The sequence below is a fragment of the Cucurbita pepo genome, chromosome LG03, assembly GCF_002806865.2.
Source record: "Cucurbita pepo subsp. pepo cultivar mu-cu-16 chromosome LG03, ASM280686v2, whole genome shotgun sequence".
NCBI lineage: Eukaryota > Viridiplantae > Streptophyta > Magnoliopsida > Cucurbitales > Cucurbitaceae > Cucurbita > Cucurbita pepo.
In genome coordinates this window covers 6,321,050-6,344,456 of record NC_036640.1, presented here as the reverse complement: position 1 = coordinate 6,344,456, position 23,407 = coordinate 6,321,050, and the positions used below count along the sequence as shown (strand labels likewise).

Here is a 23,407-nt window from a genome sequence, read left to right as displayed (position 1 = left end):
ATAATAAAGTCTATAGCTATATTCTCTCACTTCCACTCTAGCACGCTCAGAGGTTGCAAAAATTCTGACGATCTCCGTCTTGGTGTCTTCACCTGTTGGCATACTAAGCAGTTACTCACAAACCTGTGTTTCAAATCTTGGAAACTCGCTTTACATGCCTCAATCCGCATAAACTTAACGCCCTTCCTAGTCAAAACATAAGCGGTGAGACTATAATGGAAAAATCTTATACAAAATACCTATAGTACCCTGTCAAGCCCAAGAAACTACATACATTAGTATTTGTAGTTGAACGACCCACTTAGTGACTGCTTCCACCTTTGCCGAGCCTACTAAAACTCCATCCTTTGACACTATGTGTCTGGTGTCTGATAACTCTCTAGGAGTAGAGTTATAAGGATCTCTTTTATATTTAATTTTGCATTCATACTCACCATTTTCTCATTAATTGTTCTACTTATTCTAATTAGTAAGAATGAATTAGTCGATTGTCCTTCAACATGAAAAGAGGATCAATTTAAATAAATAGAGTCTAATTGTACATTTAAGTGAGTTATTTGGTAAACTTTCAGAATGGTAAACTTTCAGAACATTTATATTGAACCATGATGTTGTAGCATATTTGGAAACAACCTTTCTAGCGATGACATGTCTGTACAAATTGTTGACCTTGATGCCAAATCAATTTTTTCGGAGATGACGTAAAAATTTTAATCTAAATCAAAAAGTCACGTGGGTCATTGACTACCAATTAGATGTTGTTGGATTGATATGACAACCCTAGAGGGGTGAATAGGGTTTTAACAATGTAATTATTAATTTTTTTTAATAACAATCAAACTTGATACCATGCAATAAAACTTGACAATAATTTAGAACTTAAATAGGAAAAGGGTTAGAAAATATAACACCGTAGTTTTTTAGTGGTTCAGTCAAACTCGACCTACCCCACTCCCCAAGCACCTCTTGTGAATTTGAATAAAACTTTCTGACTCTTTCCTCGGATCAGAGCCCAACCACTACACCGCTCTTTTTACGAGTGAAAGAGCAAACTCAATCCTTTCCACGGCTCAAGATCAAACCCGTACAATTGTCTGAAATCTTATAGAAACACACCACAACACTCTGAAATAATAGACATCTCTCTCTCAAGAATAAGATAAAAAAAATAGAATTGGAAGCTTTGAAGAGAACAACAATGGAGACTTTTTAAACAAAATTAGATCGAGGAAAGAAATGTTGTGTGTGTTGTGTTGTGAAAAATACTAAGAGATGATAGAGTTTAAATAGCGATAAGTTGTAAAAATAGGAATTGATACGGACCACACGTAAACCGAAACGTGGACCACGAAAAATAATATTGATTTATTTTTAAATTTATCATAAAAAATTATAACCCATATGTTTCATTTAAATATATATATATATATAACAAAAAGAAATGTTAATGAAAACACCTCGGTAACTTTTAAAAGTAATTGAAAAGTTTTATAAATCTAATTAAAATCATTATAAATGTAATTGAAATAATTTTGTAAGTCAAACAATTTCTTTCTCAAAACTAATTTTCATATAACAACTAGTTAAATGTAAATAAAATTATTATAATCTTCTTTTAATTTGGGAGTAACACCTCGTTTTCATAAATATAAATGAAATCATTATAATTCCTTTCCATTTAAAAGTAACCGAAAACTTTTATAAATGTAATTGAAATGATTTTATAATTTAAATACTCCTCTTTTAATTTAAAAGTAATGGAAATCTTTTATAAATGTAATTAAAAAAACTCCACCATTTGTTACCCTACCAAATTTAGAAATGTCATATTTCGATCGGTCTCTTATGTCAATTTTGCCGCTGGTCCATGATGTCAATTTTGTTACCACATCATCACGTCAGGTATCTTATTTTGAATTTGATTGGTCCATGATGTCAATTTTGCCGCCACATCATCTCGTCGGATATCTTGTTTTGACTGAAACTTCTTCGTTTTATCTCTAATTTGAGTGAACTAAAAAAGACGTTCAAATCGTTATTCTCAACCTTACACTGTGGACAAAATACTGAGAATGGTTAATAATTGAAGGTAAGTTTGTTATCATCAAAACATCAATTAATTAATTAATTTGAGATTAAGGGCCAAAAAGCCAACAAATGTTTCCTAGGTGGACGAATTATCCCTCCTCAACCCCAACGGGAAGAAAGAAACACTGTAAAACAGTAAATATTTTCTTAAAAGAGGGTAGCCACGAAAGAGGAAAAATGGAAAGACAAGAACAGAGCATGTTGCTATTGTGATAACCAAAGAGAAGGAGGCAGAAGAACCCTAATTCAGCAGCTGATGACAGCAGAAAGAGAAGGAAGATTAAGATAGATTAAGGCAAAGAGGTGGACGAGAGAGCTCAAAGGAGTTGAACTTCCATTGAAGAACAACAACAAAACTTGATAACTCTCTTTTCTTATTCTATTAATTTTTCATGATTAAGATGTTGATTTCTCTATTTAAATCAGTTTTTATGGAGAGTTCAACATTATAGCAAAGGCAGGAGAGTTTTATATAGTTAAAGCATGTTGACGATGTGATTTTAGTTTATTAAAAAGTTTTTATTAGTGATTTACATGTTTGTTTAGTAGGCCACTCTACATACACAATCGTTCTGTTATTTGAAAGAAGAAAGAGAGCAAGAAAATTCTCTTTAATACTCCCGTTCCATTGCAATGATACTTGAAGGTTACAAATATTTTCTCTTCTAGAGCCTTGTTAATAGAAGTTACAAAATGGTTATGAAAGTAATCACCACACATGACCTCAGAAGAGGACTTGGAATCTATTAAAAGGAGTTTAAAGTCCACCACAAGTTTCTACAACTTATCTATTAAGTTCTTCTAGTCGAACCTTCCTCGTTGTTCTATGCTTTTTTACCACAATTATCACTATGCATATATATTTTTTAGAGAGTTTAAACTCATGAACACACATTTGAATAACAGTTAAGACTCACTTAATTTTAAACCACAAAAGTTACTAGAAAATAGGTTTTAGGTAGAATCTATAATTTACTTATTACTTCCTACTCGTGAAATTGTATACTTGCACTTATTCTTGTGAACTTTACCTCATTTTACTATATATCTTCACGAGTGATTAATGTCCTAAAAATGAGACCTTACGTAACCAAAATTCGCACTTGGAGCATTTGGCATATAACTTGTTCTCCCTTAAAATTGTCAGGACTTTCTGGAGGACTTCTCGGATCGTTTTAGAATACACAAGGATGTCATCTATGAACGTGATAACAAACGTTTCAAACACCCCTTGAACACTCGATTCATCAACTCCATGAACATGACATGGGCATTGATGAGTCCAAAATACATGACTAGGGATTCATAATGACCGTATCTAAACGTTGTCTTGGGTACATCCCCGTCTCTGATCTTGATTTGATGATAACCTAACCATAGGCCTATCTTGAAAAACACTGTTGCTTCCCTATACGAGGGAGAAGACACTTATTCTTCACTTTTCTCTTATTCAATTCCCTATAATGTTGGATATGATCCACGATCGAAATATGTCGAAACAAGTAAAGGAAGCAATAGAACAACGTGAGGGGAGAGATCTTTTGAAGGAAAGAAACCTTAAGCAATTTGCTTTTCAATTCTCTTTGTTGTTGTTGTGAAAAACATACATCTCATGAGTATTTATGGTGGAGAAAACACTAACTAGCTTCTTAAGCTTTCTCCAAAAGTTAATAACGACTAAGATCTTCCTCACTAAAGTATAAAACTTAGTCCACACACACACAAAATTTGGTCCACAATTTGTCAACTACTACCAATTCTCCTATAGTTAGTTCCATAAGTTAGTAACATATTATAATAAATCTACCAACAATTCTCTTGAAGTTACACCATAAGTTACTGACTTATTCTACTAAGTCAAGTTTATAAGCTCACAATCTCCTCCGTTAACTTAACTTTGTTTGAAATTTTCACTCCCAACAATTCCTGCATCTCTGCAAACTTAATCTTGTTAGGGCCTTGGTTAGAATATCTGCACGTTGCTCTCTAGTGCATACGAACTCCACAACGATTTGTCTCTTCTCAACACACTCACGGATGAAGTGGAAGCGAGTGTCAATGTGTTTGCTGCGTCCCTGAAATACAAGATTCTTCATCAGTGCAATCACAGATTTGTTGTCGACGTAGAGAGTTACTAGCTTTAGTTCACTTCTAGTCACTTTACTCAAAAAATTTCTCAACTACAAAGTATCTCACGCTTTTTTTGAAGTAGTTTCCCTTGCAATCTTCTCAAAGCCCGACTCGTCAACAGCCTGGAACAACATGTATAATGTTGCCTTATCCTTTGAACGTAATTCTTTTAACGCCTTGTTTTGTGCTGCTGTATAACCCGTGGTATCTTTTGGTTCTTCGAAACCTTCTTCGACCACCTCCCATGCATCTTGAGAATCGAGAAGAGCTTCCATTTGGATGCTCCAATTCTCCATCGGCTCTAATGGTACCCACCACCTCCCATGCATCTTGAAAAACCATAAACATCCACTTTAGCAACCACAATTTTCATTCATGAAATGGTACCCACCATACTCAAATTAATGTAAATAAAGTGCCTAAAACTTGCTTTGATACCAATTGATGGTGTTAATATAACACATGCGGAAGCAATTTGAAACCGATTTCTTTTTCCTCACAAACCGGTTTCGAACCACCACTAGTGTCTTCCTACTATTCTCCGGCCTTAGAATGGAATTGTGGAATCCGGTGAGTGACTAAACTTAATAGGAATTTAGCATATGTAAAGAGAGAGTTTTGAGAGATTTTCTCAAAGTTTTTCAAGAAGACTTTCCATGTACCTTGATCACTCTCCTTTTCTGACACGAATCCCTCCGCCGTTCGTCTTCTTCCTCTCATCTCTGCGATTTTCCAGAAAACCAATTATTTTCTATTTTCTTTGTATTTTTGTATTTCTTTCTACACAACTCGGATTAATGTGATTCTTTCACGAGATTTGTAGATCTCATATCCATCTACATATAGGTATTTTTCTTGTAATTTATTTCTAACCACAGACATAATAAACTTAGTCCAAAGTTGGCAAGATCATCAATACTTACATCCTTGGGTGAAAGCCGAAACTCCTATTTTCGATTTGAATCGATCAAGACTTCATTCACGGATTATGAGTGCAATGCTCTCTAGATTAACATACTCAAATTTTAGAATCTAACTCTCAATATTTCTCATAGATTTGAGGAAAATTCAAAAACAAAGGTTCAAGAACATACCTATGGATTTTCTCCGTTCCTTGACGGTTTTGAAGGATTCAAGGGTCTAGAATGCTTCCTATAGATACTGTGAAGTATTTGTAAAGAAACCTCGACCTGAAATGAACTCCTCGTGGCCGGATCGGAAGTGGCGGCTACTTCTCCTTCTCTCTAGAACCTTCTTTCACTCTCTTTTCTTTTCTTTTTCTTTTCTTTTCTTTTTCGTTTCCTCTCCCACATTTCCATTTTTATTTCTTTTCTTTTATTCCTCCTTTACTATCCTCCATTTCATGTTCTTCAGAGGAAGATGGCAGAATAACCAAAATACCGTTTCGGGGTTGACTTTGACCATTTTCTCTAATTTTTCACCATTTTTCTTTTTATATTTTTGAGATATTTCTAAACATTTTTCTCTTCTACCTCATCTCAAAATTCTGTCTCTAAGATCCTCAATAAAATCTCGGAAGTTCAACTTAAAGAGGAAAAATTAGGTTTTGAGTTTCTCGTTAAAGCTCGGGTATTACAACTTTGGTCTTACCTTTCATCCATCTACTGTTCCTAGTGATGGTGTTAATATAACACATGCGGAAGCAATTTGGATCTTAGGCACTTTTAGAACATCAATTATAGTAAATAACTAGCATGTTCATAAGTATTAAAACTTAATGAGTTTAGATACTAACCTTTTGTAGTTCAAACTTCTTTTTTCTCACGAACCGGTTTCAAACCACCACTAGTGTATTTTCCACTATCCTCCGACCTTAGAACGGGATTGTGGAATCCAGTGAGTGACTAAACTTGGAAGGGATTTTGTATATGTGAAGAGAGTGTTTGTGAGAGGTTTTTCTCAAGGTTTTTTACCAAGAAGAAGAAGACCTTCCATGTACCATGATCACTCTATTTAAAGAGTCATGTTTGCATGTTAATGCAAATTTGAGTTCACCAAATTTTGACACTCAAAATTCCACTCAAATGTTTGGGATTATGTGGCAAGCATGCATGTTTGAGTTAACCAAATTTTGACACTCAAAATTCCACTCAAACTTGTGGGGTTTATTTGGCAAACATGCAAGTTTGGTTAAACCAAATTTTGACACCTCAAAATTCCACTAACATGGATTTTTCCATTAAATGAAGTCAACATTTTGACTTTCTTCATTTTAATTCAACAATTAATTTGAATAATGAATTTCAAATTAAAGTAACATTAAATAATTAATTAAACTATTTAATTAATATTTAATATTAATTCAAATGCCAATCCCAATCAATTCCGACACATAATTGATTAAGATATTTAAATCTTATTTAAATATCTCAGATTCTCTCTTTTCGTTTAATTCGTAAATAAAATAAAATTGCGGTTAAATATATCGTATATATGTAACGCATATTCCCTAATTTGAATTCGAACACTTCGAACTCACTCGTCACACTGTTCTATGGTTTAGTCCGATATGAGCTAGCAGAGGGACCTAATGGACCTATAGATCATGGGCTCCAACGATTCAAGATTAACCGATTAAACTCATTAACCTGGTTAACCAACATTCGTTAACTACTAGGACACTCCACTATAGCCTAGTAGTTGCACTCCCCTCACTATAGATATATTTCTGTCCATCTGATATAACCATGATTAGTAAGTCGATCCTTCACAGGTTGTTCGTAACTAGAGCTGGGTCAATTTACCGTTTTACCCCTGAAGTTACTTCTTGTTCCTTATGTCTCACTGATCCTCTAATAAACAATTGGTTTGTGGTCCAACCAGTAAACCGAATCCCTCTCAGGCCAATGAGAGGGTGGGGCCCCTTGTTCAAGACCTGGAGTCAGTGCTTAAGGGAACTACCTTTCTTCTATCCCTAAAAGTGGGTAGGAGTGAATTCCGTCTTGCACCCCACGTCCCCAGCCATTCACCCAGTCTTACCCCTGAAATGGGAGGCCTGTTGAGTCGGCGAACTAGAGCCACTCTCACCCATGCAAATCTAAGGATAATTCCGAATAAACAGGAGTTCATGGTTAGCTCAGGATTAAAACCGAGTTACCTAGGTTATCGAATGAAAAGAAAATCAGTCTCAACAGTAAACGACTTTATAAAGTGAGAGTGGTTTTCTTCATGGTCCGATCTTATGCAATACTCATTGCATAGGACGCCCCCACTCACATGTCTCCACATGTACAATTTAGTGATCACATTGTTTATATCATATACAAAAGTGGGCCGCATCCATAGTGTCCCCAGAATAAGGTACTCAGCCTTATCCTTATACTATAGATCATTTTGACTATATATACTTGAACTTGATCCACTCTTATGTCTCTACATATAGTTCAAGTAATCATACTATAGCCAAAGTGTTCTTAGTTTATTGGATTTAGATTAATGACCGTAAAATTCACTTTATTCAATAATAATCTTTACTGAATAAACAACAATAATAACTTTATTGAAAATAGAATATGTTTTTGTTTACAAACTATGAGTTTTAGAACATAAAACCCAACACCTAGTGCGCTAGTGGCTTATTTGGATGTTGACTGGGCTGGTTGTCCCGATACTCATCGTTCTACATCCGACTATTCTATTTATCTTGGTAACAATCTCGTTTCTTGAAGTGCCAAAAAGTAACCTTCTACCTCACTCTCCAATTGTGAATCTGAGCATCGTGCTCTTGCCACGACTATGCTGAACTTCTTTAGCTTACGCATCTTTTGCATGATCTCAAGGTCCCTATTTCACAACAACCCTTACTCTTATGTAACATCAAGATTACTATTTTTTTTTTAGCTCTAATCTTTTCTCACAAGCAAACCAAACATGTTGAACTAGATTATCATTTCTTCAGGAACTTGTTATCGCTGGCAAACTTCACACATAGTATGTACCTTCCAATCTCCAAGTTACTGACATCTTCACAACCTCTCTTTGAATTTTTCAAATCCAAGTTTCATGTCTGGTCAAATCCGACGCTCAGCTTGCGTGGGAGGGGGTGTTAAGGATATTTAGCCTTGAATTATGGTTTATCATATGCATCATATTTGACCGTTTATTATAGAAAAATATCTAGATATTTGTCTTCCATTATGGCTTAACATAGATATCATATTTGTCCTCTTATTGTAGTCAAATATCTTGTATCCATTTATTGTTCTTTCCATATCATTTGTAATTTATCATAGTTCTCTATTCTGTAAATAATTATAAATAGAGAAACTTCACCACCATTTAGCTAGGGTGGTTTTAGCAAATATTTTCAGAAATGATAGGCTCGAAGGCAAAGAGGAGGAATACAAATCCTCCCAACGGAAGGGTACGGACTCTAGCCAGAATAGTCAAAATCAAAACCATAGTCAAAATCAAAACCATGACCCTCTGTCTTGCTTCATATGCAAGGGGCTCATCAAGTATCTAAGTTAAGTATGAACCAGTAGAAACATAATACCATTAGCTAAGAATTTTGGACACCTCCATGTGGGAGCAAGTACTTGCCTGCTCTCCAAAAGAGAGTGAAAGAAACAGAAGAGCTAGTGGAACGCAATCTATGTATGTTGAAGCTTGGGTTAATCATAGAGCGGTCAAAAACACAATTGTCGACTTTAGAGCCACCCACAACTTTATGACAAAGATCGAAGTAAAACACTTGAATATCTTTTGGCATCGAGACACAAGAAAGACGAGGGTCATCAATTTGACATATTTACCCGCTTAGGAGTTGTGAAGAGAACTCCCATCAACCTGTGGACTTGGACTTGACAAACTAACTTTACGATAATTAAGATTGACGATTTCGACATCGTGTTAGGGATGGACTTCCTACTAGAACACAAAGTCATTCCCATGCCCCTAGCAAAAATCTTAGTAATAACAAGGTTCAACCTGCGATTATCAAGACAAACACACGTCATCCAGGGTTGAAAATGATGTCAGCACTACAGTTGAGAAAGGATCTAAGCCATGATTAACCTATGCTCGCTGCCATTACCGTATTTGAAGAGGGAAGTCCAAGCGAGTCAACCCCAACACAAGCCTCACAGTCAATTTAGAAACACCACGACATGAGACAAAGAAGTCGACAAAGTATTTATCTCCACCTGGATAGGAATGAGATTGATGTTACGTCAGGGGCAAGATCGCCTACCACAAAGGAATGATATATGGCTCAACCCGAGCTAGCTGAATTCTACAAGCAGCTAAATGACTTGATAATAATTGGACCTATTAGACCCACAAAACCTGTTGTTAGTGATCACCAAAGGGTTGGAGAAAAACACCAAGCCAACACCTCCATCGAAGTAGGGACACAGAGACAAGCCTATGATCAACACATGTTCACACAGAAGTATCATCCAGACGGATGAAGAGAAGGGCCGGCCAAAAGCGTCGGCCACAACAGTTTCAAGACAGAGAGAGTTTTTTGATCAAGTTGAGGTCAGATCAACTCCGAGATCAAAGCAATAAGAGTCAAAGATGGTGCGAAAACACTATCGACAAGTCGAAGTTATCAACAAGGTTGGAAAGGCATCATATAGGATCCAATTGCTCCAATGGATGCGCGAACTTAGCCCTGTTGTCCTTGTCAGTAACATGAAACGTTACTCTCCCAATCAAGAAGACGTCAAATACAAAGAGGCAACACGACCTCATGAAAAGAAGAAGAATTTCCAAGCGAAGAAAGTAGGAGAAGCTCCGACAGAGAAGACGCCAAGAGTCAACAAACCAAGAAGTAGTTTTCAACAGTTCCTTGCAGATTGGAAGAGACTCCTCAATGCTAAGATCAGCTGGAAGCGCGTTAGAGACCTGAAGTCAGCCTCAACCTACATCACTGAGTTTGTGAAGAGTCGATTGACAGAGATGTCAACCAATTGATTGAGAAAGGATGTCTCAATCATGCTTGTCCAAGGTGTGTTGTCTATAGCTATATGTCGAGTGTCCCAGTCATGCTTGTCTAGGACATGTTGTCCATGGTCGCATCAACTCAATCTTGTGGTCTATACCCAACGAGGAGGTAATGTTCTTGAGGAACTCTCTAGCATTACCCCACGATACTCATCTAGTACCTACTGAATTTCTATGGGGACGAAGTTTTTTGATCCCTCAACTTCGACCAAAGGGATGGCCATGAACGTGGGTTCGTTGTGTGCAAGCCCTCGTTTCAATTGGAGCACCGATATCAACCTTATCCCATTAGACTTCTTGATACTCGCCTGGAAAACGGTGGGGGCAGATCTTGCTATAACCAAGCATTTGGCCAAGGGCTAAGGATGACTTTATGTTCCAATAAGAATTCCATTCCAAGTACAAACATCAAAATCGTCCATCTTGATGATCACAAATTTTACTTGCCCACTCCACATCCCCAATTTGAGACGGTCATCCTTGCTATTCGAAGGATAGGTAGGGCTACAGAGTTGATGGCCTTCATTTTTCTCAAGTCTCGATGCCAATTTATGTTCAGCCTATTTGCCTCTGTCTCGGTCATAAAGTTATGGGTGGCTCCTGAATCGACCATTGTACTCAGCCAATTTGTGGTTAACCTATGCTTCTACGTGCATGAGGCCTCTTTCGATCGGCTATTTTGAATCCCCTACCTCCTTTTGTAGAGTGGAAGGAACTTCAAGGCTCCCATACAAGGATTTTCTATGTTTTCCAGCGGCAGTTTCCCGGTTTCTCCACCTTCTGACTTCGCCTCTGAGTCCGCGTCCAGAGCTGCTTGGAATGCTTGTAGTGATGCTTTCTTTGGACACTCATATACTCTGTGATTTCCTCTCATAGGAAGCAGAAGGGAGGGGACCGATTGAAATGAATTGAAATGATTCTGATTGTAGGGTCCTCGGCCTAAGATTCCAGACCCTTGTTGGGGTTGTCTTTGTTTTCCCCCTCTGACTATCGATCTGCCACCTCCTCCACTTCTGAGCGGATTGGATACCTAGCTGCGAGTGCCTCCGCTCGAGGTAGTTTAGTTTCACCTAGCGTCTTAGGGCTGTTCGTTGTTCAGGTGAAACAGTCGTTCAGATGTAGCATAGGTCGTGGAGAGGTCTTCTATGTTTTGTTCATATAGTTTGGACTTCGTCATGACTTTAATCCTTATGTGAAATGGAAGACCTTGTCTATCTCAAGCATGTGCTGAATGTCAAAACATTTGTGTTGTGGACTGCTTGACATACTCCCAGATACTCCCCGTGTGTTTAAGGTCTCGCAACTTTCGTTTGGCCAAGATTTTGCCATTATGTGGGAAAAATTGGGATTGAAGTTCCTATTTTAGTTTTTCCCAAAGTGTCTATTGTGCATCCACCCTCTTGGATATCTATGTACTTTGACTACCACCACAATTTTGCATCTTCAGCTAGATGCATGGTGGCCGAGATGACCTTTGCTTCTTTTGTTTCAGTGTCCATCGCCTTAAAGTACTGCTCAAGATCAAAGATGAAATTCTCTAGGGCCTTGGCGTCTTGAGCCCCAAAGAAGGGCTTGGGTTCCAGAACCTTGACCTTGTTGGGCTTACTCGTTCTCCTTGTAGGGTTTTGATTTTCCATTGCCCTTACGACAAGGTTCACTCTAGCACTTATATCTGCCATTTCTGCCCTGACCACGTCGAGGGCATCCTTCACATCTTCAGATTGCCCAATACCATATATATAATTGCTTTTTGGGAGCTGTCTAAGTCATCGACTCACTCCTCAATCAAGCCAGCAGAGCCTGTCGAGTTGTCTCCCCGCTCGAAACCACTAGTTTTTGTGGTTTTTGCTTCTATGTTGTCCATTCGATACATCAATTCCTGAATGGGCAATTCATCTAACCAACCCGCTACTGTATCTACGACAAGGGTCTTGTCGGTGAGTTCTTTCACCCCGCTTGTCTCAGTACCAAATACTGCCAGGGACTTCCTGCAAGTATTGCATCTGTTCTTCTATGTTGACTAGTCGGTTGACATGAGACTTCTTCAACTATTTGGTCATAGCCATGTCTATCAAATCACTTTGGAGCCAACTCAACTCTAATACCAAAGGTCACAATCACACTTTTCTTGACAGCGAATTTGACGATTGTGCAGCACTCACTCTCAACACTGAGTGAGCCAAGCTAACTTAGAATCGCGTCGACTATGGACGAACAATGTATGCTTAAGTCTCTGGTCCCGTTTTGAGAATAAGGTTTTAGAAAACGGAGGTAGAGAGATTTTAAAAGAGAGTTTGAAAGCAAGATTGAGAAAGAAAGATTGAAAGTGACGTTTTATGACTACAAGCCAAAGGCAAAAAAAAAAAACAAAAAAAAAAACGACTTAAATAACATGTAACTTTTCGGGTAGGGAGAGTTTGACAACTAGTCGCATCGCCTTATAGTACATTTTGAGGCGATTCATGTATGACAGGCCTAGACGTGATCTCGCCGAACGATCATACAAAATTTAGGTGGGAGGAGTTGTCGACGGGTCGCATTGCCCTATAGTACCTTTTAAGGCATTTCATGTCTACCCGTGTGGACATGGTTCTTCCTAACGATCATACATCTAGAAAATACAATAAAGAAAATATAAATAATGAAAGCAGTAAAGGAAAACAATAAAGTGATACAAGTCAAGAGTTTTGGGGCAACGATGGGCTTGATGACTTTGACAAACATGATGAGTGTGACACTGGAAGCCTCTTAATACCACTCTTAGTTGTTAGAACGCTGGGAGTGTTTTTATCTTGCCATTACCGTCGCTGATCTTAGGGGTAGCACATGAAAATGTTAGTCTCTGATGCGTATTGGGAGCGAAAATATGGGTTTATTTCGTGCTGATTTTGAGGTAATGCATTAGTGGGGCAGCTCCAACTTAAAATTCAACTGTGAGCATTAAATTGCTTGAACAAAATATCAGCGAGCATCTGATAAACGGCATTGAATTGATAAGAAAAATCAGCGATACTGATTATTACATCCACCTACCAGCATTCAAGAGTGATGCAACCAAAAATGAGAAAGGGAAATGGGCAGAGGCCGCTTTGTTCCAATCCCTGGTTCATTGAAGAAGGAAGCGACCAAGTTGTGTGCGTCGTGGTGGGAGCGAAAATATGGGGGCGATTTGGGCGGTTTCAATCGTGCAGACGCTGCTATTTTTGGCTTTCTTCCATTTGGCCGCTTCCTATACTGATTCCCGCGATGGTAAGTTTCTACTCTAACCTTGTTTCTTTGTTTTCTTAATCTGCCATTTTTCAGTATGAAGCCTTCCATTGCAAAGAAGACAAAGCCAAGATTTCGTTTACTTTACTTCTCCAATCAAATCATTTCTTCCTGATGGATGAACAAAAAAGGGGCGCTTAATAAAATGTCTTCTATTCGCCCACGCTATCAATTTTTCTTCCCGACTTGCCTTACTTTCATTTCAATTAACTCACCACATGATGAGGTTCATTAAGAACCGTTAAAGTATTGACATATATACAATTTGTTAGAATGATCGTTTAGAAACTACTGAGTGTCACAGTGAAGCAGATTTTGAGTACCAGTTAACTTTGACAATGTGAAGAGGGTGGATGGGAGCCTTCTAAGCTTCATGCTCATGTTGTTGGTGCAGCTACAGTTCTTCGAGCTTTGAAAGATGATTGGCAAAATACACCACCAAGCTGGGGTGCATCAAATGATCCCTGTGGAGCCCCCTGGGAAGGAGTTCTTTGCAACAATTCAAGAGTCGTTGCATTGTAAATATCAATTCCTTATGATTTACAACATTTCTCTTCCCTTTAGTTTTACTCCTTATCAATCCTTGAACAAGGTTTCGGTTCTGTTTATTTCTCTTTAATATTTTGGTTAAACCCACTCACTCAGTATGTGTGCTAACCTCTTAGGAGATTGTCGAGTATGGGCCTAAAAGGTAAACTTGGTGGTGACATTGGAGGCCTTACTGAACTTAAATCATTGTGAGTCGCATCAATCTCTTAGTGGTTGAGTTAACAGGAGCAATATGAAATAATATGAATTCTGACCATACTTGCAAGAAACTTTTCTGTTTTCTAGTTTAGCAAGCAGTACCAAACTGTTGATTGAGGTCATTGAGTTTCTAAATGTTGTGTAATTGCAGGGACCTTTCAGCGAATCGAGGCCTCATTGGTTCGATCTCCCGGGCGCTTGGGAGTTTGCTGAAATTGGATACCTTGTAAAGAGCGCTGATAAGCGAACAAATTTGATGCCATTAAACTTTTATGCTTTTGTTTTTCTAGAGCTATGATAGTTATTTTCATTTTCAATTTTCAACTTTCAGGAGCCTTTCTGCGTGTGGATTTAGTGGTACAATTCCGGAAGAACTAGGCAATCTTGCTGAGCTAACCTTCTTGTGAGATATAATTTATTGATAAGAAAAAAAAGGATCTTCATAGTGTCTCTTTTCCAAGTAGAACTTTTATCTATATCAGGTCTTTATATTCAAACAATTTCTCTGGAACCATACCGGCTACTCTAGGAAAACTCTCCAAACTCTACTGGCTAGACCTGGCAGATAATAAGTTGACTGGTCCTCTTCCAGTTTCCACTTCCGAATCTCCGGGTTTAGATCAACTTTCTGGGGCTAAACATTTGTGAGTATTATTTTCTCCAAGCAGCCCAATCAAGTGCGAAGAAATATATGTAGAAATAGATGTATCTACAGAGCCCCAACAACCTCAAATTAAACCTTGACTTCGTGAATTGCAGTCATTTCAGCAAAAACAAGCTGTCAGGAGCCATTCCACCTGAACTTTTTAGCTCTGAGATGGAATTATTACACATGTAAGTGGATATCAATTCAACAGCTCTGTTCAATCATATTGTCTTGCAAATCTTACTCAATTCTTTCCTCAGATTATTTGACGGGAATAATTTTTCTGGGAGTATCCCACAAACATTAGGACTTGTTCAGTCCCTTGAGGTTCTGTGAGTATAAGTTACTTAGCCTTCAATGTACTATATTGTTATCTTATATAATTTCCTCTCCACGACTTATTGAAGCTGTTCAAATATGTTACAGTCGACTTGATCGAAATTCTTTAACAGGCAATGTCCCATCAACTCTGAGCAACCTAATTAATATCAATGCATTGTGAGTACTTATCATATAAAAATTACTTTTTTGGGTATTTAATCAACTTCCTTTTTGATCTCCTTTACTGCGTGCTTCTTTCAGGCATTTGGCCAACAATAAGCTAACAGGTCCACTACCAAACTTTACTCAAATGAGTTCACTAAGTCACGTGTAAGCATACGACAAGGAGCTAACATTTCCATTTTGATCTTCATTATATTAGTTCACTGACTTGTGAAGTTTGTCTTTGCAGGGACCTTAGTAACAACTCATTTAACTCATCAGTAGCTCCGGAATGGTTCTCAACTCTACAATCTCTCACCACTCTGTAAGTTCTACATCACCGTTTTTTGAAATTTTTGACATTTAATGGTAAATGTCTATCCTAACATGGTTTCAGTATTGTTGAATATGGGTCAATACGAGGAACGCTGCCAGAAGGAATCTTTATCTTACCACATATACAGCAAATGTAAGCTTTGTTTAAACATTAAGGTGGAATTCTTCATTGCAATAAATAATTTAATGTTATCTAAAATTTTCACAGAAAACTGAAGAACAATGCATTTGGTGGGACATTAATTATGGGTGACAGCATCAGCCAATCGTTGCAGCAAGTTGATTTGCAAAATAACGATATTTCCTCAGTTACCTCTTTTTCGGGATATACTAACACATTGATGTGAGAAAAATGCTTACCATTTTCTTAATGTTAGATTCCATGTTGTTCTTTGCATTTACCTTTATTCATTCATGAGTATCATTTGTAGGCTGTGGGGAAATCCTGTGTGTAAAACTAGTGTCCTCTCAAATATGAACTATTGCCACCTTCAACAGCAACAAACAAAACCATATTCTACGAGCCTTGTCAATTGTGGTAGTAAGTCATGTCCTCCTGATGAGAAGCTGAACCCTCAGAGTTGTGAATGTGCCTATCCATATGAAGGGACCTTATACTTTAAAGGATCCTCTTTCCGGGAATTGTCCAATATAACTCTATTTCACTCATTGGAAACGAGCCTTTTTAAAACTTTCAACAGCACGCCTTTTATTCAAAGCCCTTTCGTTAATATTGATGATTATCTTCAGATACAACTTGCACTTTTTCCATCCCACGATAAGTATTTCAGTAGGGAAGACATCCAGAAGATTGGGTTTGAATTGTACCATCATAATTTCCAGCCTCCCGATATGTTTGGGCCATACACTTTCAATGCATCGCCTTATCATTTTCCAGGTAATCTTAATAATCATTTTACCTAAAAAGGTTCCTTAGTTATGACTTAGCATTAGCCATGATGAACTGATGATAAAAGCATGAATGCCTCAAGCCATCAATGGGGGATCAGATTCAACGAACACCAGAATGGTAATTGGAATAGCTGTTGGCTCTGCCTTTCTTGTTCTATGCCTCATTGGAGTTGGAACATATGCAATTCAACAAAAGAGACGTGCAGAAAAGGCCCAGCCACATGGTAAATGATGTTAATCATTATTGCTTTTATCACCATGCTGTGAGTTTGTACGGTTGTTGGTCGGTCAGAGATCTTGTATTCTAACCAAATTGCTCTAAGCTTATATCTAATCCATCTTTCTGGGTACCAAAAGGAAACGATAGTGGAGATGCGCCACAATTAAAGGGAGCCAGATGGTTTTCTTATGATGAACTTAAACAATGCACAAATAATTTCTCCACAAGTAACGTGATAGGATCCGGAGGATTTGGCATGGTAAATGTACTAATGATTGGTCATTGCTTTCCTGAACGTCCCTTCCTGTTTATCCTGTTGTTGTACAAATTGCTACAGAGTTGTTTTAGCACGGTCGTCATCATTGGTACAGGTATACAGAGGAACGCTGAAGGATGGAAAAGTAGTTGCAATCAAAAGAGCTCAACAAGGATCAATGCAGGGTGGCCTTGAGTTCAAGACAGAAATTGAGCTTCTTTCACGAGTTCATCACAAGAATCTTCTAGGCCTAGTGGGATTTTGTTCCGAACAAGGAGAACAGATTCTTGTTTATGAATTCATGCCTAATGGGACACTTAGAGAGAGCCTATCTGGTAAGTTTCCTCGACTCTTTTGGGCTGTCTATCTCATTTATGTCAAAAAGAAAGTGGTGTGAAATTGAAGTTGGGAATATTGGTGCTTTTTTTGTGTTAATGCCCCATTGAATATCTAACTGCAAATAACACGTGTTTAGGAAAATCGGGTATTTATCTTGATTGGAAGAGAAGACTTCGTATCGCACTTGGGTCGGCCAGAGGCCTGACTTACTTACATGAGCTTGCTAATCCTCCCATAATCCATAGAGATATTAAGTCCACCAACATTTTACTAGATGAACGTTTAAATGCAAAGGTTGCAGATTTTGGCTTGTCCAAGCTCGTCTCAGACAGTGGAAAGGGACATGTTTCTACTCAAGTCAAAGGTACAATGGTAAGTAGTTTATGCATCATATTTTTGTTGTGTCAGCATTTCAATCAAGCGTTTTCTAGTAAAAATAATATTTGATTGATAATGTAGCATAGGAATGAGGAAATCACAGTTTACTTAGAAAATTAAGATATCAAGGTTGGTTTAGCATAAACGCAAGTAATTAACCTCTTGAAAACTCTAATATTTAGTTTCTTCCATTGAAAACAAGGATTGTTTGTAGTTGATAAAAGGAAAATGCACTTCCCAAGGACATTGGAAAACAAGGCTAAACAAGGCTGTGTCTTCTTTGAGCTTTTCCTTTTAGGCTTCCCCTCAAGGTTTTGAAAATGCGTCGGTTAGGGAGAGGTTTCTACACCACTGTAACAAATGTTTCGTTCTGCTACTCAGCTGATGTGGGATCTCACAAACCACCCCCCTTCAGGGCCTAGTGTTCTCGCTGGCGCTCGTTCCCTTCTCCAATCGTTGTGGGACCCCCCAAATCCACCGCTTTTAGGGTCCAACATCCTTGCTGGCACACCGCCTCATGTCTGCCTCCTTGCTGGCATATCGCCCGGTGTCTGGCTTTGTTACCATTTGTAACGGCCCAAGCCCACCATTAGCAGATATTGTTCTTTTTGGGCCTTCCCTTCTGGGCTTCCCCTCAAGATTTTTAAAACGTGTCGACCAGGGAGAGGTTTCCACACCCTTATAAAAAATGCTTGATTCTCCTCCCCAACCGATGTGGGATCTCACCTTTTGAATTGCGAAAACTATAACAACCCTTGCATTTGTTTAGAGTTTTTCATACTATTGTCCTGTTGTAACGATATGTTGATGACATTCATGTGCAGGGTTATTTGGATCCTGAATATTACATGAGTGAACAATTGACTGAGAAAAGTGATGTATACAGCTTTGGAATAGTTATGTTGGAATTGATAACTGCTAAGCTGCCAATTGAGAAAGGAAAGCACATAGTTCGTGAGGTGCGTACGTTGATGAATAAGAGTGATGAAGAATATTATGGTTTGAAGGATATAATGGATAAATCCATCATCGTTAATACAACAAATCTTATTGGGTTCGGAAGGTTCTTAGAGTTGGGGATGCAATGTGTTGAAGAGGCAGCTGCTGAGCGTCCCACAATGAGTGATGTGGTCAAGGCAATTGAGAGCATTTTGCAGAATGATGGAATCAATACAAGCTCAACCTCAGCATCCTCATCCGCCACGGACTTTGGGGCTTCCAAAGTTGCTTCCAGACATCCTTATAATGATGCTATACTCAAAGAGGGTGTCAACACCCAATGATTAGTGGATACTCTTCTCATGTAGAAATGGGCAGTAATGTTTGATATGTTACTGAAGAGCAGTAAATACTAGCGTCTAGACTATGAATTGTGATTTTGCAAGAACTTCCACTTTGGTTGGGTTGTTCTATGAATTGTGATTTTGCAAGAACTTCCACTTTGGTTGGGTTGTTCTGTTGTAATTACAATTATGTTTCTAATTATAGGTTAATTTTGAGGTGAAATTTAAACTACAGATTTCGTCCTGTGCCATAACTAAAGATTTCATGAAATGGCACATAATCTGATATCAAGGCACGACCCTATGTGTACCAACTCTTGATTACTATTGAGTATGATTGCAGACCCTTATCCCACATCGTCATATAAATCCTCATACACTGGTACATGCCTTCCTCAATTGAGACGAGTTCATGATTCATGATTAGGGGAGAGTTAAAGATATAACAAATCATCCCCGCATGGTATAAGAACAACAGTTCATCCGATACAAAACAATTAATGATGAAGTATACTTAATACATATATAACGTCTCTAGCCCTTGCGGCCTTGCAACTTTGTGTAGATAATCATTTGAAGCTCTCTTACACATTCTATCATTGTTGGCCTTTCACTGCTCTCTGTCCGGACGCAACGTGAAGCCAAGTTTGCAAATATGGCTATGGATTCCATTGTGTATGAACTTCGACTCATCTCAGGATCTATCACTTTACGTAACTTTTTTCGATCATTCAATATATGCCTTACCTGTACGACAAGGTTTTGATCACTGGGGCCCTGGTTCAAGTCCACTGCTCGGCGCCCTGTGAGGAGCTCAAGAAGAACCACTCCAAAGGCATACACATCACTCTGCACGCTCAGTTTTCCTGTCTATTATCAAACCAACAACTTCAAAATTGTTTCTTTCGATTTTTTTTGGAAATGATTGAGACATTTTATCTGTAATTTGAAACCAGGTGAAAAGAGCAATGATGTTATTTGTGTTTAAAGGCAATACCGAAGTATACTCAGGGTCGAAGTATCCAAACGTGCCGAGGACTCTTGCAGTCACATGTGATTCTTGCCCTTCTGGCATGAACTTGGCAAGTCCGAAGTCTGATATCTATCAAAGCAAATAATACGAGATTAAGATCAAGAACATTACATAAAATCACAACTAACACCCTATTTTTTTTTATCTTTTATTCACAATTGTTAGGGTTAGGAATCACGAAGTTCCATCATACTATGAGCAGTTTCTCCAAAAGGTCTCATACCTATGATCATCTCCTTAATTAGCCAATGTGGGACCCACTCCTAACAATCCGGACTTTGGACTTCCCCTCAAGCTTTTTGAAATACGTCTGGTGGGGAGAGGTTTCTACACATTTATAAACAGTGTTTTGTTCTCCTCCCCAATCGATATGGGATCTCACCATCTACCCATTTGGGACTAAGCATTCTCATTGACACTCGTTCTCTTCTCCAATCAATGTGGGACCCCTAATCCACCCCTTTTGGGACCAGCGTCCTTGCTAGCACTCCGCCTCGTGTCCACCCCTCAGCCTCCTTGCTGACACATCGTCTGGTATCTGGCTCTAATACCATTTGTAATCGTCCAAGTCCACCACTTCCTCTCAAGGTTGTTAAAACCATCTGCTAAGGAGAGGTTTCGACATTGTTACAAAGGGGTGTTTCGTTCTCCTTCCCAACCAATGTAGGATCTCACATAGTACATCGTTCCCTTATATTTGAAAATGGGTACATAACCGAGAAGAAATGACGCACTCTCTCCATATCAAAGATCTTATATCTAATCGTTATTGTTGATACTCTTAACTAATATGACAATGGGGTTTGCTTACCTTTGCATCCAAGTTGGAGTCAAGAAGAATATTTGTGGACTTGAAATCCCTATGGACAATAGGCATCCCAGCAGCGGAGCTTGAATGGAGATAGGCCAATCCCTTGGCAGCCCCAAGTGCCACTTTCAGCCTCCCTCCCCAATCCATCTTTGATTCTCCGATCCCTAAAACACCAAATCAAAGATTCACTTAGCCAAAAATTCAATCATTATTATCTAAACCCAAGAATTTGGATTCAAACTAAAACAAAAGGCAACGACCATTTAAATGATCTTGAAGGTTCCCTTTGTGCATGTACTCATAAACTAGAAACCGATGCTTCCCATCCGCACAATAGCCAATCAACGAAACAAGATTTGGATGGTCCAATCTGCTCAGAATGTCCACTTCCACACGGAACTCACGCTCCCCTTCTGCTTCCTTAAATGGTGGCAGCTCCATTTTCTTGACCGCTACCACCTTCACAAAAGCAAGGTTAGTTTGGTGCCGCCAATTTGAACATAGATCAATGTTTAAAAGAGCAAAACAGACCTCTCCCGACCGCAAGGTGGCTCGATAAACACGACCAAAGCCGCCTTTACCGAGCAAGTTGGCGTCGCTAAAGGAAGAGGTGGCCTCTTCCATTTCCCTAAGGGTGAAGACAGTGGAAGCATGGTGTCTTTTGGGGGGTGTTTGAAGGGTTTGATCTTGAAGCTGCCACAACTCAGCTGGTCTATAGATCCCTGAGGAACACAAGTTGGTGAGGGAAGAAAAGAGACGAGAAAGGGAGAGTTGAAGATGATACATTTGATATAACATACAAGGGTCCTCCGTTTGGTATTGTAATTGTGATGACTTTTTTCGTCTACGCCTCTTGTTCCATGCAGAAACCAAGGTAAAAGGCATCATTTTTTATGCCCAATGAACATGATCTCTTCTTCACACTTCCTCTTCAAAGGCCTCCATATTGTATCATTTGATTGATACTGAAAAGGCAATCTGTCAAAAAATGTGCAACAAACAAGGAAGAAGAAAGCAAAAGGGTTTGGGCACAGAAATGAAGATATTGTGCTTCAACGAAAAGAAAAGAGAAAGCAAAATGTTGGTTATTGAAAACGAAATGCAAGCTGCAATTCTCCCTTCTCTTTATTTTGTAGCTTAAGACTTGGCTGTTGGGACGTCCTTATCCGTTTTTGTTGAACCTATCATTTCTTTTTCTTTTTCTTTTTTTCCCTTGGATTATTACGTTTATTCTATATTTTTCAACATCTTTTTGTTGATAAGCAATTCTATAGTTTTCCACAAAATCGCATGTAAAAAAATATTAATATGAATTAGATCGTGACACCGGACTAAAGAAGAGGTACATGAATGAAAATGAACTGAACCCACATTTAAAATAATTGAACGTTACCATCTTTACCAACAAGGTATATCTTATTTTTATGGTTCAATCATACGAACTTTAAATTAAATGTGTTTTACTTGGAGTAATTTTATGTTGGGTGATCTATTGGGAGTTCTTTTAAAAACTATGTGAGTGAGAAAAAGGTATACCGAAAGAAATCATTTTTTTTTTTAAACTTCTCTTTCTAAATGAAAAATTTTGGTAANTCCGTTTTTGTTGAACCTATCATTTCTTTTTCTTTTTCTTTTTTTCCCTTGGATTATTACGTTTATTCTATATTTTTCAACATCTTTTTGTTGATAAGCAATTCTATAGTTTTCCACAAAATCGCATGTAAAAAAATATTAATATGAATTAGATCGTGACACCGGACTAAAGAAGAGGTACATGAATGAAAATGAACTGAACCCACATTTAAAATAATTGAACGTTACCATCTTTACCAACAAGGTATATCTTATTTTTATGGTTCAATCATACGAACTTTAAATTAAATGTGTTTTACTTGGAGTAATTTTATGTTGGGTGATCTATTGGGAGTTCTTTTAAAAACTATGTGAGTGAGAAAAAAGTATACCGAAAGAAATCATTTTTTTTTTTAAACTTCTCTTTCTAAATGAAAAATTTTGGTAGAGTTAGGATGAGGAATAAAAGAGGTGTAGGCATAAATTAAACATCCCTAATCAGAAACTTGAGCAGTAAATTAACTATTCAAAATATCAACTGCTACATGGATTGATGGGAGGAAGTAAAAATATGTGAAGTCTTTTACTTTTTTTAAAACAACATATTCAAAAAATTTAAAATACAAAAACAAGTACATATTTATAACATTCAAAATAGAGTTCAAGTTTAAAATAAATTAAGGAACAAAGTACCAAACAAAATGGGAACACAGTGACTCAAAACAGTGGAAGCTCTCGACTTTATTTTGGTTCTTTATGACGGTTAGTGAAAGAGGGATTGATTGAATAATTGATGAGAAGATTGAATTATGAAGAGCAAGAATGCTCCATATTTATACAGAGAATACAAAAGATATTCAGGAAATCTACCTAAAAATCTGGAGAAAATCGGGTAACAAACCAGTAAACAAATCAAAATAAAATCTAATCAAATCA

General features: G+C 37.9%; 2 protein-coding genes across 2 annotated transcripts; one reads left to right on the top strand and one right to left on the bottom strand.

Moving 5' to 3' along the window:
- The first annotated feature begins 13,032 nt into the window (after positions 1–13,032).
- LOC111791783 (probable leucine-rich repeat receptor-like protein kinase At5g49770) lies at positions 13,033–19,369 on the top strand. Its single transcript, XM_023673257.1, has 19 exons — positions 13,033–13,437; positions 13,850–13,973; positions 14,121–14,192; positions 14,354–14,428; positions 14,534–14,605; positions 14,685–14,846; positions 14,962–15,036; positions 15,109–15,180; positions 15,275–15,346; positions 15,431–15,499; positions 15,582–15,656; positions 15,729–15,800; positions 15,876–16,010; positions 16,099–16,565; positions 16,660–16,803; positions 16,937–17,058; positions 17,171–17,390; positions 17,531–17,766; positions 18,597–19,369. Exons 1-19 carry the CDS (start codon positions 13,347–13,349, stop codon positions 19,053–19,055), a joined length of 2,814 nt encoding a protein of 937 aa, XP_023529025.1. The 5' UTR covers positions 13,033–13,346; the 3' UTR covers positions 19,056–19,369.
- Positions 19,370–19,468: 99 nt separating this feature from the next.
- Positions 19,469–21,985, bottom strand: LOC111791785 (probable serine/threonine-protein kinase PBL28). The gene is made up of 6 exons (XM_023673262.1): positions 21,700–21,985; positions 21,431–21,621; positions 21,160–21,358; positions 20,900–21,063; positions 20,053–20,157; positions 19,469–19,925 (listed from the first exon to the last, which is right to left on the bottom strand). Exons 1-6 carry the CDS (start codon positions 21,785–21,787, stop codon positions 19,590–19,592), a joined length of 1,083 nt encoding a protein of 360 aa, XP_023529030.1. The 5' UTR covers positions 21,788–21,985; the 3' UTR covers positions 19,469–19,589.
- Positions 21,986–23,407: the final 1,422 nt, after the last annotated feature.

Bases quoted from the DNA above. Each gene is read 5' to 3' on its own strand.
- LOC111791783 (XM_023673257.1), top strand. From the start codon at position 13,347: ATGGGGGCGATTTGGGCGGTTTCAATCGTGCAGACGCTGCTATTTTTG. The intron at 14,429-14,533 runs GTAAAGAGCGCT...TTCAACTTTCAG, and splicing joins TTGCTGAAATTGGATACCTT to GAGCCTTTCTGCGTGTGGAT. The intron at 14,847-14,961 runs GTGAGTATTATT...CGTGAATTGCAG, and splicing joins CTTTCTGGGGCTAAACATTT to TCATTTCAGCAAAAACAAGC.
- LOC111791785 (XM_023673262.1), bottom strand. From the start codon at position 21,787: ATGATGCCTTTTACCTTGGTTTCTGCATGGAACAAGAGGCGTAGACGA. The intron at 21,064-21,159 runs GTCGTTGCCTTT...TTGGTGTTTTAG, and splicing joins CCTTCAAGATCATTTAAATG to GGATCGGAGAATCAAAGATG. The intron at 19,926-20,052 runs GTATTGCCTTTA...GTTTGATAATAG, and splicing joins TCGACCCTGAGTATACTTCG to ACAGGAAAACTGAGCGTGCA.